General features: G+C 48.3%; 1 protein-coding gene across 1 annotated transcript in view; it reads right to left on the reverse strand.

The window, feature by feature from the left end:
* Nucleotides 1–1,840: 1,840 nt before the first annotated feature.
* Nucleotides 1,841–19,361, reverse strand: part of LOC119441393 (heat shock protein 60A-like) — a 36,907-nt gene continuing 19,386 nt past the window's right edge. The window contains 5 exon segments of the mRNA XM_037706017.2: nucleotides 1,841–2,630; nucleotides 8,770–9,105; nucleotides 15,832–15,971; nucleotides 15,974–16,194; nucleotides 17,668–17,930. Of these exon segments, the coding sequence (XP_037561945.1) occupies nucleotides 2,469–2,630; nucleotides 8,770–9,105; nucleotides 15,832–15,971; nucleotides 15,974–16,194; nucleotides 17,668–17,930 (1,122 nt within the window). The 3' untranslated portion in view covers nucleotides 1,841–2,468.

Genomic DNA, 19,361 nt, shown 5'->3' on the forward strand with positions numbered 1-19,361 from the left:
CGAATACCACTGCGAAATGTGAAGTATTGCGGCTATGTCCCTATATACCAGACGATTCCACAACTACAACACGCGCAAGCGACACTATTTGAATTTTTCCATATGCATAACGAAGCTGCAAAGAATAAAAACCAGAAGCAAAAGCATTTATTTGTCCCTTGCTAGTTGTGCATTTCTTCGTGGCGGTAAACTTCACCCACCGAAAACGCCGGACGAAGTGGTTATCCTAACAGCGCGACGGCCTGAAAGCTGACGCGCTTTCAAGTGCGGCCGACTACAGCGCCGCCGCATCTTTCTTCCCCTCGAGGCCCTCTCCAGCGGAGGCGGTCGCGCCATTAGAAGACATTCTAGTTCACTATACCACAGCCTCTCGTAGAGGTTGTGGAGAGCTTCGATAATTAAGCGCCCGCACCCTGCCGGCCGTCGCTTTCATCACCGGCCTCCTCCACGATCGGACGAGACTCCTTTTGCTTGTCATCCCTTCGTCTCATCGCCCAGTGCCCACTACCCCTGGCGCGGCGCCGTGCTCCCTATTGGGCAGCAGAAATAAGCGTCTCCTCAGTGCCTCCTCTATAGAGGAGGCACTGGCCGGGCACTAAAGCATAGAGGAGGCACTGGTCTCCTCTACCCTTGCTGTAGCTGCGCCTGGCTTTCCGCATGAGGGCCACGGGCCGTACCAGCGAGTTAGGGCCCATTCGCACTTGCGACTAGGCGAGGTCGCGAGACCAATTGCGACTGGCGACCAGAAAACTACTCAAGACGAACGATGTTCACACTTACAAATGCGACCGACGAGTCGCTAAACCGAAATGTATCACGATATGCCGTTCACGTCTGCTTGAAATGTCATCGCCGCGTAAAATAAACGTCTGCGTATACAGACGTCCTGTTCCTTCGCATCAGATTGGTTCAGCTGTTCGGCGACTGAAAAATCGAGCAGTGAGCGACTGGCCCGAAACGGTCGCATTTCGAGAAAAGCGACCATTTGCGACTGACTGGTCGCGCGACCTCGCCTAGTCGCAAGTGTGAATGGGCCCTTAATCTTTGGCGAGAGCACAGGGCGAACTGAGATGGTTAGTGCCTTGATGTCCATTTTGTTCCAGCGCTTCTAGTGCTGGCAGTCGAGTAAACTGAAGTTTCCGAGGCACGGTGCGAAGCATTGGCTCGCGCTGCGACTGTTCTTGTTCATTGAGCGAGATCTTTGCCTGAGCGTGCGTGATGCCCATAAACCTACAAACCTTCGTGCAATTTCTTTTTGCTATCGCTAGCAGTGCTGCGTCATTCTGGCGGTGCTGCGACATTTTTTATAAGTCGAATATCTTTTAGCACTTGTTTTTAACTTAAGGGCGCTATCTGATGACGGCTGCGGGCACTAAGCGCGGTCAGCCATGGCGTCCAAGTTTTACGACGCCGAGCGACGCAACACGCTAATCTCGGACGCCGCGAGTCATGCCAATGCATTGCTCTCGATGCGATCTGCAACGCGCACGCACATGCTCATAACCACGCTATTATGGTCCGACTTTTTTTTGCGATTTGTTCATAGACGATTACTGTCATGATACTATCCAGCAGCAGTGTACTGGAAATTTGTGAACTTTAAAACCTCAAATTAACTTCGTTAAGGTTGCTGCTGATGTTCTTCACAGAAGGAAATAAATGCTTTAATGTGATAGCAATTATATAGCCGCACGAGGCATGTTTGCAGTCGCTATTAGTGCCATTGTGCTGTCGTGGTATTGACATGCATGGAGTGTACATAATGTAATCGAAAAAAAGAATGTGTAATCTATGCTGTGTACAATGGACACAGGTGCACACATAATCATCAGTCAAGCACTATGAACATGAAAAAGGAGACGCATATTTATTACATTTTTCTCTATGAACAATGACGGAGCGAAACAATGGATAGCATCTCCTGGCACCACAGAGGAGCCAAGAAGATGCAAACAGATATACTATGCACAATGGAAAGAAAAGGCTGGCCCCAAACATGTGCCACCCAGTTTTCCAGTCTCTACACGGGGTGTCCTCTCGATGTCGATGCACTGTTACAGCAGTCATCCGAGGAGGCACTGTGAAACACCAGAATCAGTCTCTTGACATGCTGCACACATCCGACAGCAGAGCTCAAGGGTACATGCAATGCCGAGCTGCTTGCAAGCTCTTGAATCTTGCACTCATCACTGCTCATTCACTACGCGATACGTTTAATATATTCAGGCTAGAAAAAAAAAATCATTTGGGCAGACTTTAACTGAAGCCTAGGCCAAACCTCCAGCTCTCGTTAATACTCTGCAGCGAGTCCCTATGATACACGACTACTGCACTCGGACCAGTCTCAACCGAGATGCTCCACCGGATGTGTCGACCAGATCCCGCTGTCACTGCAGGCATCTCACGAGCTGATTGTGGTGCTGCGCTTCCTCTAGCAGCCGGGCAGGGTGTTGGTCGTCACTTTCTCTTTACATGCCCATGCCACCCATGCCTCCCATTCCACCCATGCCACCTCCCATGCCACCCATGGGGTCAGCCTTGTCATCCTTCGGAAGCTCCACAACGACAGCCTCGGCTGTGGTCAGAAGAGAAGCCACACCAGATGCATCCAGCAACGCTGTCCGCACAACCTGCACAAGAGAGCAACCAGTGCTTTACTAATAAGCAGCGTCCAAAGCGCACGACATTTCATCACCATTTCTTCTAATGGCTGCTGGCTCGTGCCAATGTCTTGCTAGCAACAGTCCAATGCATACGCCAAAGTAGTCGATCGGTGCACTACCGTATTTACACAATTGTAGGCCGATCAATTTTTTTTAAATTTGACAATCCAATGTTGGGGGGGTCGACTTAGAATCGAAACCGAACCATGTGCCGCTAGTAGCGGCAAGAGAAACGAGAACTCAGGGGCGCTACGGCGTGGTTACAACTTTGCACCTACGTTTCCATGGTTACGGTAGAAGCGTAGCGTATTAATTTACCACGGCTCTTGTGGGAGCATCGATCATGGAAGAGCCGCCGTTTGGGGGGTATAGGTAGTTGGCGGAAGAGCCGCCGTTAGGGGGGTATGGTAATTGGCGGACGAGCCGTCGTTTGGGGGGTATGGTAATTGGCGGATGAGCCGTCGTTTGGGGGGTATTAGTAGTTGGCGGAAGAGCTTTTTTTTAGATACGATTGTTTTCGACGGCCGCACGCATCTGTCACTTCTGCTGTTGTGCTGAATCATCGCGCCTGTCATGAGTGCCAAGAACTTTCGGCGCTCGTTCACAGCAGCGTTCAAACGGGCTGCTATCCTCCATGCCGAGGAAACTAACAACTGCGCAGCGGGACGCAAGTTTGGAGTCAGTGAACGTGTGGTGCGGCAGTGGGGGCTTCAGCGCAAGGAATTTTGGCCTCCCTGGCTACTGTGTGCGGGTGGGTCCTCTCTGCGTGGGCGGCTGTACCGCGCGATGTCGTGGTGCAGTCGTTCGCAAAGTGTGGACTCGCACTTGATGACGTGCTGTGGGACCGCAGCAGCTATGACGGCAGCAGTGCCAGTGAGGTCGACTCTAGTGACGATGAGTAGTCTTAGCAACCCCATGAATAAATTTCTCTTGCGTGAATGCACTCGCGTGGTTTTTCTCCCCCCCACCCCCCTTTTTTTGAGACATGCAATTTGGGGGGGGGGGGGGGGGGTCGACCTACATTCTAGTCGACTTACAGTCGTGTAAATATGGTACCTTGGCTTCAGCATAAGCAGTCACACTGCAAACTGACAGCAGCAGTGCCTTGTTCAGTCAATCACGAAAGTTTATGGACCACGAATCTCGGAATCCACTGAATTTATGAGCAACCTTTAACAGTGTCCACTCAAACAGTGCATCACAATGTTTGCACATAATGGCAAAACTGTGGAGACATTAAGCTTTTTCTCGGATCCCATGTTGATTGAAATTTTGTGGTTCACTGTACACTTTAATGAACAATTGCCGATGTAAATGCTGTGCCAGTCAAGAAGCACCAAAAGCAAATATTTGGAGCTGCGATCAATGTGCAAAGCAGTTACAGCAATAACTGGCACATTTCATGCAGCAAGAGGCGCTCACGCAAGCAGCATCTGTTGCTGTAATATATGCCAGTGATATGCACAGAAGGCAGTCCAGGACCAACCAAAGACAAACGAGAGGTAGACCCATGCATAATCACCGACCGATAATTTGGACAGCTTCATAGCACTGCCACTCTCCACATAGACACGGTACAGTCAACTCACTATTTATTATGACCATACTATATTAAGTACAAGCTGATATTAGCAAGAATTATTTTGGTTTTACTTCATTATATCAGTGTTTGTTATACCAAGCTTCGACTATATCAGGACCACCAAAATTTCAGACAATTTACAGTGCGACTGAGATTAGCAGCAAGAGCTATGTTTGATATGTTGATAGCACCTCCCCGAAACCAAAAGTAGTGAAGCACACTACTGCTATGTCCTACTAAATCCATTACTACTGTAGCCACTGACCGCAGCCAAACCATGGGACAAGCTGAACCAAGCCAAGATGCTAAGTTGTCAAGGCTGCAATTGCATGTTTGCTGTGTTGTGTGCACTGCACATCCAGAATTTGTTCCTGATGTGTTAAATAGCGCCACACACTCAGTTGACTTTGTTGTCACTGTTACAAATGTTTGTTACTCAGAATCACTATCATCAGTTTCCAATGTAGATCAAAGGCCTATCCCAGCAATCTTGAATTATTGTACCTGCCTTGCATCAGCTGACACCATCTATGCCTGTAAATTTTCTCTTTTCATCACACCGCCCATTTCTCTGCAACTGTGCTTTTCTTCCCTTGGTACCCATTCTGCTCTCGAATCAACACCATTATATGTATACGTACCAGTATTCCTCTTTTGCGTTGCCTCTTGCTTTTTGTTTTGCATAGAGAAATAAGGCCTTGCGGCTACCTGAAGCTCCAATCTGTCCTCTTTATGATGGCACTAAGTGGCATTGCACAAACAGAAAGCTGTGCTATCAGCGGTGCAATGGCACCTCGCGAAGCCCGACTTTCTACCAGATTTTTCTCAATAGCACTCCAGAAAAGTACAATTTTCTCATCTTTTTCCTTCAGATTTTTTCCCCTAATATTACTTCAGATAATAAACACTTGGGAGCCCTCTAAAAAATAACAAAAATAGAAAAGAATCAAACTTTCACGAAATCGCGTATATTGACTAATGATGGGTTCTGTATATTCAACTTTGCCGCAATACAGTTGTGCTATGCGGGTGAGCATATCTTTCGTGCTGTGAAGCATACTAAGAGTGAAAAGGGGCATTGTAACAGGAATGTCTACCCAGAATAAAAGCATTGGTAGGGCTCCATCCTTTGTTTGCACTTCCTCTAGTCACTGCAATAGTCTACATTTTTAATTGCTGCATTGTGTTCTCGTAAACTTCCTACCTGCACAAAGGCCGTTGCATCATGCTTTGTTATTCATCAACTTCTTCGTATCTGACATTCAGTTAACGAGTTCTAGTGGTCTTGTTAAATTGAATATGCAGTAGTTGTTATACATGCAAGTTTGCAGCCACTTACTTGCACAACATCTACAGTAGAATCTCGATAGGAATCTTTTGGGACAGCCACAAAATGTGTCTGAAACTTTTATCACCCAGAAATCTAAAATAAATCGGGAAATTAAGGGCAGACGTCGCAGCAAAACGGCAGAGTTGCTCAAAATTCCAGTTTTTTTTTTCCCCCGTGCAATCCTAAGACCTTCCTTTATGTCGTAACAAATATTCGGTTTCAGTGTGTTGTCTTGGGCTTCGGGAGATGCTATCGCACCAATCATGCGAGGCTTTCTGTTGATGCAGCGCCACCACCTTGGTATAGGCTCTTTTCACGGCGATCCTGCAGGCACCACCAAGGAGGCTTCAGAAAAATTGGTGTAGTGGCGATGGCGTCGAAAAAGCAAGCTGGACCTTCGGCATCTTACCATAGGCACGAAACAATGTTAGCATGGTTAAATTTGCCAGACAAATATTGTTAGTCTTTCTGTCACTAGTTTTAGAAAGAATCCCAAATATTTTGTAAAATTTTATGGCACATCATGGTGTCTGTACGCCATCAAAGGCAATATTTTAGACAACAAGACAATCTTTTTTTTATTCTCCAATGGGCCTAGAATTTACAATAACCGACTAAAAGCAATTGCGTTTTGAGCAAACTTAAGTTGTCGCGGCCCTCTTTAAGCGGTGAAGTATAGGCAAGCTCTGGTTTCACCTCAGCTGCTAAGCAGCGGTGGCTACCACTCCAGCAAGTTTTTTTAAAACCTCCTTGAGCACCACCATGTTTGAACATGTGATGCACATGTTCCTTGCCTCAGCTGCCTCCATGTTTACAATTCATTTGCTTGATGCCTATGTGGCTCAGCAAACTTCTGTTTTGGCAGATACAGTAAAACGTCATTACAAGAGACACTCAAGGGACCCGGGAAACATGTCTGTTGTATCCAAGGTCTCTAGCAACAAAAAATTCTAAACACACTGAGGAGGCGGACAGAAGAGTTGGATTAGATGACTCAGCATCAAACTGAGTTTAACCACATCTACAGGAAATTGTTCAGGATGGCTTAAAGAAGTCATTCATTGTAGTCTGTTTTTTAGTGACTGCAGACTGCATTAGCTTCCTTCCCAACTTCTGGAGGTAAAGCACTTCACTTTGCAAGCCTTCCTGTTGCTCACAATACCTTTGAAGTGCTCTTAGATGTTCGTCAGCCTCAACTTACAACTTACTCTGTTGCAAAATCGGTGTGGGAGCGGGACAGTGATTATAGAAGCATAATGACAGAAAGTTCTGTGCAAATGGTACTCGCAACCATGCGAGGAATGACATCCGGCTGCGGAACTGAACAGCATCAAGCCAAGGGAATGAAAATTGTAGCGCATACCGGTTGGTACGTCGGCCGCATTGCGTGAGCGTGTCTGAGCTCTGTCTCTTCTAAATATTGAAGAAGTTACTCTAGGGACCTAAAAAGTTGTCCTTAGTAACCGAGTGTCTCTTATAACCATGTCTCTTGTGTGCGAGGTTGTTAACATGGTGAATATAGGAAGACCAACTAAACTATTTTCAAATGTCTCTTATAACCGAGTGTATTTATAACAGTGTCTCTTGTAACGAGATTTTACTGTATCGTAGGTGGTAACTCGGTGAATGACAAAACTTTGGTCACAGCTTCAGAGGACATGCAAGTGCTTTCGTAGCATATTACGCTTTGTTCCAAGGGTGCGAGCAGCGTATACAGTGCTTGTACTAGAAGTGTGGCTATAAATAAATTCCAAGCTGTCCAAACTTTCCACTTCTAAATTAAATCAGGATCATTGTCTTTTGCTCTTCGTTCATTATTTGGCAAACACTTTGAAGCAGCCAGCTTGTCATGCTTCTGACTCAGTAATGCTCCTCGGTGCAGTCACATCCGATTATTTTCCCCATCTTGCAGCATGAATGGAGCACAGTGATATAGCAATCACCCAGTTGCACTTCAGAAAGCTGATCGCACAGTAGCAGTGTAGAAGCAATAATGGTTTTGCATTCGTGCATTCTCGTTTGAGGCAACAGAAGCTGCGCCACCAAAAGCGCCATCTCGTTCATCTAGAGAAAACTACCATATTTATTCGAATATAAGGCAAGGTTTTTGTCCCCACAATTCTTAGCCTCAACGTCACGGCCCCCTCCCCCCCACCTTATATATATGAATTTTGCCTTACAGTGTGTCTTTATGCAAAATGTAATCACTGGTGCACTTGTTTCGTGTACATTTTAGCAGCAGCGAGCTACAAGAGCTGCCTGGTTATCACGAGTTTCTTTCGCTACTGTGTCCTAGCTGCTGAATGATGGTGATAAGGACATCATTTGCACAACGGAATCTTCTAGCAGTGAAGCTACTTAGTATCATGCGATCCGACAGGTGTTAAGGTAGGAAACTTTGTATTTGTCATCGAGCGCCAAGGATGACGAAAGGTTGAGAATACAGGGATAAGGCTACCCATGGAAGTGTAGCGCCGCGAAACAGCGCTTCCGTGCGCACTGCCAAGAAGAGCGCATGCACGAGGAACCACGTGAATTTTCTTCATGAACTTCGGAGTGAATAAAAGTTCAGTTTGGGATGCGTGTTGCTTATACTCGCTTGGCTCAGCCTAGGAGCACATCTCAACAGAAGCGAATGCCGCCGATATTGCTGATGCAGCAAGACTGGGTCGCATGTGATTGCCGGCTCCCGATAAAGTTGCAAGGTATTTGAAAACAGCCGACAAGACGCAATATATAGCACAAAGCAATAGAGGGTGGTGGTGGAGACATAGATAGGTCTCTCTGGCAACTGGAATGCAATTGGCGCACAGTGGTTCGATTGTTTGCATCATCCGCCGCGGCCCGAGAAGCGGTTTTCAGCATTTGAAATGGAGCTCATTATAAGCTAATGTATTTGAATCAGCTGGTACCTAAGAAAAATTTGTATCACCAAGATTCTACTGTATTCAATTCGAAAATGTTCATTACAAATCACTATTCACTTCGAACTTAAAATATGTACACTATTCGTACATGCCTACATTATAGTATACAAGGAGCAATAAATATCCTGTGTGTGTTGTGTCCTTCTCTCAAGAGCTTTTCCCCTCCTTGGTGCAAGTGGGACAAACACACAGTCTCGCAGTGAAGGAGTCATGCAAGCCTATCTCAGGCTCTCAAAAAAACCGGCAGTGAAGGGCACTCTTGCTCACCTTGGTCGGGTCAATGATGCCGGCCTCAATCATCTGGACGTACTCGTTGCGCATGGCGTCGTACCCGAAGTCGTCTTTACCCTCTACCACCTTCTGGACAACAACAGCCGCATCGACGCCAGCATTCTGGGCGATCTGCATGCAGGGCTGCTTGAGCGACTTGCGCACAATGCCTACACCCGTGCGCTGGTCCTCGTTGTCTGTCTTGATGCTCTCCAGTGCGGGCAGGCAGCGCAGCAAGGCAGTGCCACCACCTGGCACGATGCCTTCCTCCACAGCAGCCCGTGTCGCATTCAGCGCATCGTTCACTCGGTCCTTTTTCTCATTCACCTCCACCTGCGTGGGCAAGGACCGAAAACAAACTCGTGAAACGTGCCTGTGAAGAAATTAATGCACCTCACCATAGCCTAAAGCATGGGTTCTCAAAGTGGGTTCCGCGGAACCTACGGGTTCCGCAGGCCCCTGCTTGGGGTTCCGCGAGCTACTGATAAATTTTCCCTGGTCCCACTCTCGACAAGTGTCTAAAACGGCGAACACGAGGTGCGCTCGATCGAAAGAACCTCCATTACCCATGCCCGAGTGTCAAAAAGCACATCACAGTGCGTAACAGCAACGCGCGAACTGCGCAATAAAAACGCAAGCAGCTTTTAGCCACCCAAACTCTGAGAACGGGCAGCGCGCCTAAGCTTTCACACTTGAATCTCGAAGGCCGTAGCTTACCACCATGCGCGTTTCTCCTATTTGTAGTTAGGGTCGGTGCCGATAGTGTGCGCACTGACGTATACGTTGGAGGGAAAAAAAATGCGCGGAGCGCCCCAAATGCGCACCGCAGTAGAGCAAGAACGGCGTTGCGTCCAACCGAAACCAATCGGCGTAGTCCGCATCGCCGTGGTCCTCAGCGGCGATCGTACGCGGCACGTGACTGACAGCAACGCCGAAGCGCTTCGTGCCTAATTGTGCCTTGAAAGCCTTTATTCTTGTGTTTATCGCCGCGCGCAACACCGCGTTGGCGGCTAGCCGCGTGCCTCCGTAAGTGCGTAGTCGCTATCTCTAATCGCGTCGATAACCACCGCAGTTTCGTCCACAGCGGTTGCGGCAAATAGTAGTTTCGTTTTCACTCGATGCGCGCGTCGGCTGCGTGCCTTCACAACTGCGCAGTCGCCTCCCATGGCAGCGTCGATAGCGACCGGCCGCACTTTCGTCCGCACTTCTTGCAGCAAACGGTAGTTTCGTTTTGACTTCGTGCGTGCGTCAGCCACCTGCCTTCAGGGCCGGTATTTTGTAGTGATGACTTTAATGTAATAATGCCTTTTCGCGCTTATCGCGCTTTGTCAGTGGTCAGAGCGACGGTCCGCTCGCGTTATCAACGGGATCAGCCGGCCGTGAGCGGTTGATGATAAGACTATTCTAAAATAAGTCATAAGGCATCGCTACAAAATCGCGGCCCTGAACCGTAAAGTCGCCGTCCATGATCGCGTCGATAGCGGCCGCGGTTTCGTCCGCAGCGGTTGCGGCAAGCAGTAGTTTCGCTTTGACTCAGTGCAAAGCTGTCGAAGATGAAGAGCACCGGCTAAATCGCGATGGACGGACAATTTGTTGGCGAGCAGCTGAATGGCGAAAAAAACATCGAGATGTGCGCCCGTTGGTGTGCAAAGCGCGTCTCAGATGAAAACGCGCGCCGCGAAGGATGTCGCGAGGCTTTCGCCGCTGCTAGCACTAATCAGTCATGAGACGAAGAGAATTTCAGCTTCCGCACTGGTCTTGTGCTAAATAGAAACAAGATTTGACGATTCATTGAGTAAATAAAAGCGTGTTGACGTAGTGAAGCATTTGTTTATTGTGTTCTTGATACCCGCGATAATTCGACATTCGGTTAATTCGGGGAGGGGGGGGGGGGTTCCTTGGCACTTTATGGAGCTTAGCAGGGTTCCCTGGGATGACCGTACTTGAGAACCCCTGGCCTAAAGAACAGCACCGAATCAGTTTAGACTGGTGTAGCAGCATTCTTTCAACACAATCTATTTATTCGGTAGAAAAGAGTTGATCTTAAGGGGAGACACTGGTGTTCGAAATTTTTTTTTAATTTTTGCCATATACAGTAAAAGCTCGATGATACGATCACGGCTAATACGAATTTCCGGATGATACGAATTTTTCTGTGGTCCCGGCCGAGCCCCATTACTTTGCAACGTGCTAGAGAACGGTTGTTACGAATCGATTTTCGGCCTGCGTCGGGTGATACGAATAAACGCCGCCCCACTGACGGCCGCGAAAGAGAACAGCGCGCAGTCACGCGCTTTCTCCCGTTATCTTTTGGTGCGGACGCGGCGCCGGACAGCGCGGACTCCGCGACTGGGCGCGAAGAGTTTGAAGCGGTGGCGCTTTTGTACTTTTCCTCCTTTTCGGCGGCCGCCCATCGGACGGAGTGGCTGCTGTGCTTCGGGCCGCGTTCTTTGTGTTTGCGCCATTTTACCTAGTCGCAGCGAGCTATGTCTACCGAGATAGGATTGTCTACCGAGATAGAAGGACATTAGAGACTTTTTCTTCAAGAAGTAAATGCTTTTTACGTACATTTGCCTGAGTGAGTTCATCTCTCACTCTTTAATTTAGCTACAGTCGAATCTCGTTAATTCGAACACGCTTATTTCGAACATACCGCGCACCGACAATGCTTCTAGCAGCGCGCCAAATCACGCGGCGGCGCCTCCGACCGGCATTGCTCCGACACCGCCGTAGAGCAAAAGCTCAGGAGAGACCCCTCAATGCCGCGCGCGAAGGAACAGGGGAAAAAATAAAAAAGAACCCGCGGCGGAAATTTCACCCTCTCTCAAATTGCAAGGTCGCCGTTTCTGCATCGCGCCGGAACAAGCGTGTACGTGCCGACTAGAGTGTTCTAGACAACCATATTCTAGCACACACTAGTGCCGACGTCTCAGCCACGCGGATAAAATGGCAGTGAACCCTTCTCTATTTTCTAGTCACATGTTGACCTTGCACTGCCGCAGCGCAGAGGGAAGCAGCGGCGGACGCGCAGTCGGGCCAACGAAACTGCTCACGCCTGCAAACGCTCGCTTCCCGATAACAGCAGAAAACGAAACTTCAGGGAGCGGCTAAAATAAGCTGACGCCAGCACGGCGGCGGGCGCGCGCGGAGATGTGCGCACGGAGTCGAAGGTGAGAGTGCTACGAGGGAGTTTAGAGGGAGGGCGAGGGGAGCCACCGAAGCGGCGGAGTTGACGCGGCCAAATCCACTTCCATGCCGCCCTCCTCCCTCAACTTCGACGGTCTCCGCGCGCACCCGTGTGCCGGCGCCGCCCGCTCCCTGAAGCTTCGCTTTCTGCCGTTATCGGGAAGCGACGGTTAGCCGGCGTGGGCAGTTTCGTGGCCCGCGCTTGCTATGCGCTTGCGCGCCGCGATATTTCACGACTCGCACCATTCATGCATCGTGCTATGGTGCACGAATACTTCAAAAATACGTCCCTTTAATTCGAACAAATTTCCGGGCCCCTTCGAGTTCGAATTATCGAGATTCGACTGTAGTTTTAATTGTGTTTCGATGATACGAATTTCGGCTAATACGAATATTTTTCGTGACCCCGTGAGATTCGTATCATCGAGCTTTCACTGTACAAACGAAATGTTCAGGCAAGGTATACATTAGCCTGCTAGAAGCATATATGCAATCTATTTTTTCTTATGTCAAGTCATTTTGGAGATATTTAATACTTTCTGAAAATCAATTTGCCCAACTTTTCAACAATTTTACCACAGAATATCAGAGAAAAATTTATATTTGCATGTTCTAGAACAATCAGAGGTCACAATTAGACCATCACTGTAATTTTAGCTCAATTGTTACAAAAGTTATAGCCATATCTAATATGAGGGTTATGAAGCTGAAAATTCTTATCTGTTGTATTGCCACATAAAAAATTCCTGCATAAAGGATATCATATATTATTAGTTTTGTTGTGTGTAGAAACTCATAAGCTTTTAAATGCAACAAGAATAATTGAAATCGGACTATTACATGAAAAGATACTGTGGGCAACAGCATGTGTCATAGGAGAAATGCAGCTTTTGAGAAAATGCAAAAAGAAGTTCCAGGACATGATCAAGGTTTATTCTTAGCAATTGAAGCTAGAAATTCATGTCCACCTTGCACTAGAAGCCACCAGGCTCATAATCACCATCATTCTCTTTCATGCACCTCTTCTTTATGGCATGCATGAACTTTTCTGCTCTGGTGTGCTTCTTGTCAGATGCGACTAGCCGGTGCTGGTCTTTTTCAGCACATCTTTGAGCTGCTGTGCTGCCTTGGCTCAAGGGTAGCTCCTTCAAGATGGCCTCAGAGGCATGTTTTGTCCCAGCATTAAACCTGGTGATTGCTTCAGCAGCAGCAGTTTCCACAGTGAAAAGTGAGGCATGTTTGCTTTTAGGCACAAGGGACCAGATGACCGAATGGAGGCTCTCGTTTGAGTTTTTGAGTTTTACCTCGCTGACATCGGTTTAACAACTTTCGGTCAGAGAGGCGAGTATACACTGGCAGGAGGGCTTCTGCAACATGTGCAGGAAGATTGTAGCGATGCTTAGGTGGAGCCTGCTGCCTTGCCACAGCCTTGTTGTATGTGCACCACGATTCTTCACCCTTTGGGCACCGTGAATGATTTGGCTTTGCATCGGTGGAAGTCACATGGTCATAAGTGGCAAGGACAGCATTCTCCATCTCTTCAATATGCCCTTGGTGTTCCTTGAGTGCCCAGCCATAATAATTTGTGAGTTTTGCCACAAGCTCACCTGTAAGCTTCCCTTTGCCACCAAGGCTTGGCCTACCTTCTCCCTTATTTTTCTGCAGGAGGTTTCGGAGTGCAGCACCCATCCGTTTGTGCATATGATTTACACAATCCTCCTTTGAAATTGCTATGTAGCCATATACCTTCTCCTCCTGAAGGCTGTTAAAAGCGCGGCTATCGCCGTCACACAACATAGTTGTGTATCGGAGTCCATGTTTCTCCAATGACCGGCCAAACAGAATTTTCGCAGCCTCTACCTCCATTTGGCCAGGCTTGCTCGAAGTGTTTTTTTGGCACTTATGTCGAACTCGCCATTCACTATATTCAGGGTCATCATCCTTGGGGCCGAGCTCGCATCCCAGACAGAAGTTGGAGAGAACTTGAAAGTCCAGCACATAGCCAGAAAAAATTTCTATCACAGTTCCCACACAAATGTGTGACAGGTGTCCACGAGTCAGCCAAGTCCCGTCAAACGAAACTGCTATGTTTCCGGGATTGCCAAAGTTCAGTTCAGAATAAATAGACTTCACAGCTGCCGCGCACTTGGTCATAACACCCGCGGATGCGTTCAGGGCGGCGGGGTTCATCTTATTTTTTACGTAGTCTTGGTATGTTTTGGTATGCATACCACGAGAGGAAATGTTGAGAGCCGCGAAAATATCGTTTAGTACAGTCTGTCCGTTGCCTGTGCTCATAACAGCACGAGCCGCGAGCACATTCACCTCGAAAGGGTTGCAGGTCGCATTCCCACCTGTTCTTGGCGAGCTCCATCCGGTGCTTATGTCGCCGCAAATGGCACAGTTCACCACTAGTTTTACGGCCACTCCATATTCCTGGTCGCCCTTTGTCACGGTCAAGGGGCCACGGCAGAATTCGCATTTCGCGCACCGAAGCAGTTGATTTAGAGCCGCTAGGCTTAGAATCGTAAACGCGGTCCCGCTCGCCGCCGCTTCCGGGGAATCTCCGATAAGCGACTGCTTTCGGCGGGTTGCTGATAACGAAGACAGCTTCTGTCGTTCCTCCTCCGCACGACGTTCAATTGCCACTTGTTCGACTTCTGTGATGAGAAGCGTGTCGACGCGCGTTGCCCTCGACGTGTCATTGACTGCAGGCATCGCATGCGCGGCCGTAGCTTCGGTAGCTGCCGTACGCTCGCTGGCGCATACCGCTGTGCTGGTCGTCGTCACTGCCGATTCATCCGAAGGTACTTGGGGTATCCGAGAACGTCGCTTGCGTTTTTTCCCGAAGGCATGAGCCGTCGCGAACTTCCGTCGACCGCCAGCCATCGTTGCGTTGCTACGGCGCACTAGACTCCGTCCAAACCACGTCTAAAATGGCGTCTCGCATTGTCGGAGAAATGAAACTCCCGGTCGTCCAATCAGAGGTCAGGATTTACCCCACGTGGTACAAAGGCGCCAATGGCGTGCGAGTATTCCCCCTTTTTTCTAAAGCGTGTACCTTCACAGTAGCCAGACTAAGTGCCTCTTTCCCGCTGAACACGGAATGTAGAAGAATCCAGGTTTCGAATGATTCCAAAATGGCCGCGCTGCGGGTAACGGTTGGCGTAGACGAAGGCATTGAATTCGCCTCTTTTCGAGGGGCGTTTGCGAGCAAAAACGGTGATGAAGCTGACTTTAGAGCGCAATAATAAAATAAGTACTCATCAGAACGCGTTAATATTGCAGCAATAGCTTCTCTAGGACGTCTAGATTGCGAAAAAAATTGTTAGAAAAAGTCGATTTTTTTTAGATTTTTTGGGCCAGAAGACCCGTGTCTCCCCTTATTAATGATAGCCAGCGTTTTATGGCGTTATTACGATGTCGTAGATCTCAAGGTACTGCAGTTACTCAATACTAAAGTGCACTGGATTTTCATGGCCACAAATGAAAAATGCAATGCCCTTGATCGTAACACATAGCCTGATTTGCATACCCCAAATTATAAATGCAATTCCATCAATCGTTCGCTAAAGGTCATGGTGGCCAACATAACGAATTGTCCACGTAGAAACATGGTAGCTGTTCAAATCGTGCCATGGCAAGTTGCCGAAAATGACAAGAAAAACCAAGCAAGAGCCACGGCAGCATTCTTCAAAGGTAGATGCTACTTTTGCTTGTTTATAGCTTTACTGAAAATGCCAGTCACTAAGGTTAGAAACCACCCCACTCTACAGCTGTACTTTCAAAAAAATCTCCAGTGATATCACTTCCACACCAATTCCCAGTAAGCTTCCCCAAGCTAAGGTATGAGTGCACAAACCACACACGTACCTCACTAGAGCCGCCAACACGCAGCACCGCCACACCGCTAGCCAGGCGAGCAAGGCGCTCGCCCAGCTTCTCCTTCTCGTACTCCGAGTTGCTGAGCTCGATCTCGTCGCGAATCTGTCCCACCCGGCGGTCGATATCCTCTTCTTGCCCTTGCCCTTGAGTAGCAGCGTGTCGTCCTTGGTGATGATCACCTCCCCGACCTGGCCGAGGTCAGATGCCTGCACGTCCTCCAGCTTGATCAGGTTGGCCTCGTCGCCAAACACAATGCCACCCGTTGCCACAGCCATGTCCTGTAGCGTTGCCTTACGGTTGTCCCCAAAACCTGGAGCTTTCACTGCTGCAACCTGGAGGCCCACCTTCAGCCTGCAGGTGAAGAAGCGTTTCGACTAATTTCATGCATGGCCACTGCCATTAGTAATTTCAACGTGACAGACACATCAGTCGCTCCTTTCAAGGGGGATGCTACACCTGAGAGCCAGCATTTTCATTTGTGAATAGATCTCCCCAAATTTACACACCTCGAGTATTTTGATGCGCAGATTCTAAAAAATTTGATTTTTGTCCTAGCACAAGTAGTTCCTGACATAGTCAACGACCGATTTTCTGGATGCCCCATAACTTGGACGCCTTCGCAGCACCGCCATGCACCCCGTAGAGTCAATGTATAAATAAGAATGTCCAAAAATTTCGGACACAAAAAGCCTTCGCCATCTGATTTTCCGGACTTTTCGCCATGACCGCAAGTTTGAAACTGCATTAATCAAAGCCATCAATGCCGCCATTTTGATTATCTCGCTGCCTCGAACTGGCACTTTTGCACGCAGATCTGCCAGCAGCCATAGCCACCACCGCGGCAAGGCTAGGCCTAGCTACTTCGATGTTGGCTACCAAGCTTTTTGCTGTTCGGTGCCATGTTTTTCATTGAAACAATTCGCCACTGTTAGCAATGCTGCCGACTCTGCCTTCGTAATCCTCGCCAATGGCTTGGAAGCTCGGAAAGGCGGTACACGTTGTATGATGCCGGTTTCCAAAAGTCAGCTTCGCCTCAATACAGCAGTGTTACTCGGTGAAGCATATGCGGAGTATTGCAGTGAAACATCATGAGTGGGAACGGGCAATTTTCACGGGACACGGTATGTATTCCTTAATTATACACGCGTGCATCCGCCTTCTCCTATCAGAGTACGAGCCCCGGTACGCCTAATAAGTGTAGTGGCAGGCCTTTAGAACTATTATGGACGTACCTATGGCGATTTGAACCCTTGGGGGCAGTAAAACGCATGCACTCGTTTTTTCGGACTGCGCAGATTTTTCGGACGTTTTCACAGCTGCTAAGGAGTCCGAAAAATCGGACGTTGACTGTATACTGTAGACACTGGGTCTATGGTGTGCACCAAGCTATAAACCAATGTCCAAGGTCAATTCGAACTAGAGTCAGAGCCCATCAATGTTGCCCGAAAAAAAGAAAATGATTTTGGCACGAGCCATCTTAATCCACAACTCCCTTCAATGCCCCCAAGTGCGTTCAAAACAAGTGCAACCCTGTGAAAACTCCTCTAACCAAAGGGAATGATTACGCATGCTCGATGTATGTAACTGTACTCATACACCAAAACAAACAGCAGCATACTATTGCACAGCACTGAGTGACGAAACAAACAAAGCAAACCCTGCCGAAAAAAAAAAAAAATGTCCCAACATACCAGCATATCCGATTCTATCTGAACGTATCTGATTCTAACACACAACCACATGAAACTGTTTCCACCTTTGCAAGTAATAGTCCGCCAGCAGAGGCACCACTTGACCAAAGCGAAAGGTGCCCAAGCAAGTCACCTGTTGAGCACGAGGGTGCTGAGTGCCTCGCCGTCCACATCCTCGGCCACGATGACCAAAGGCCGGCGCTGGGAATTGGCGAGTTCCAGGGCGGGAATGATGGCCTGCACGTTCGAGATCTTCTTCTCGCTCAGCAGCAGCAGCGCATCCTGGAACTCAACTTTGGCCCCCTTGCTCGTGTTGATGAAGTAGGGAGAGATGTAGCCACGGTCAAACTTCATCCCCTCAATCACCTCCAGCTCGTCAATCAGCGTCTTGCCGTCCTGCATCATTTTACACACAAAGTGTTTGACCGTTGAGTGCACGTTTAATTACAAAGAAAAACAAAGGGCATTGCAAATGTTGCACCAAGCAGTCCTGTGCCAATTGCCCACTTTCCACTTTGTACTGGACTAACTCTGGCTCCTTTGCACTTTGAATCTTCCAGTCTGAAATAAATGCACTGCTGTCGGGACCACGAAAAACATTAAATGAAGCAGCATTTCAAATAACGCAATTTTGTTACTACTTAGGTAGTCATTGACATTCCAGATAGTCAATGCTCATCGGTCAGGCTTAGTCTCACGAGACAGTCCCACTGAAGAATGCCATGGTGATGTGACATGACCCTTGAGGAATCTCCTGGTGTTTATTGCGATAGCAATGATGGACCCTCTAAACAGATTTCTGTCGTCGTCGTCACTGCGAGGTTCCTTATAAAGTCCAAGGGCGATAAAACCGTCGCCCGCGCCATATGCTGTATGTCCAAGTGAAAATGCGCAAGGGACGCGCTCTTTCACAGAGAGCAAATGCGACGTCTTCCGTCATGCGAAAGGCCGTGGGGGGATGGGAGAGAGGGAGGGGGGGACAACGTGCTGCAGCACCAATTGCGTATCTTGCGACAGGGGGCAAGGGGAACTGGCAACTCTATCTCACACGCGAAAAGAGGAAAGGCAGCGCGGGAGGAAGGGGGTGCGGCTTCTACTTTGCCAGCAACTGGATACTTGTAATTCGTGCGGCTGCGGGCGGTTGCGCGCACTGCATCTTGAAAGCGATCTGCCCACGGCATCTACCTTTGCATGCACTGTGCTTTCGACTCTCAGTTTCCGCTGAAGCGATATTACTGCATGAACCTTCGCTCGCTGCTGCTGCCGCGCTTGCTCATGCCAGCCTTTTGACAGTGGTTGTCTGCGGCCATTGAGTGTGATCTATTTCTGTTTGCTAGTGCGCGCTGACACTATGCTTATTAATTCCGTTAGTAAGCGAATGTGTACAAGTCTATACAGCCGATAAAACTACTTACTCCGTATAGCTCTACTAATTTGCTATCGCAATTGATGCTTCGCCTTTCAGGCGAAACAGCCTTTTTTCTTATATCCCTTACTGCCCTTTTCTGCCATATAAGCCAATAGAATGCACAACTGTACACATCAAAATAGGAAGACTGCTTAGCAGCCCGCAGAACGGCTACATAGCCACGTGTGCAATAAAATTTAAAAAAAAAAAAAAAGAATCTTTGGCCAGTACATCAGGCGACCTCTCAGCACCTGATGTGACAGCCTTTATGATAGCTGCCTTCTGCTCCTATGTGACAGTTATTCACTTATACTGTCACGAAACCGGCGACGCATTCAAAGAGAACAGCTTGTACACTACGGCATTATCATCGTGGTTGAACTGAACGTGGCACATAATGTGGTGTGCCCCGCGAACAC

The sequence above is a fragment of the Dermacentor silvarum genome, chromosome 2, assembly GCF_013339745.2.
Source record: "Dermacentor silvarum isolate Dsil-2018 chromosome 2, BIME_Dsil_1.4, whole genome shotgun sequence".
Classification (NCBI taxonomy): domain Eukaryota; kingdom Metazoa; phylum Arthropoda; class Arachnida; order Ixodida; family Ixodidae; genus Dermacentor; species Dermacentor silvarum.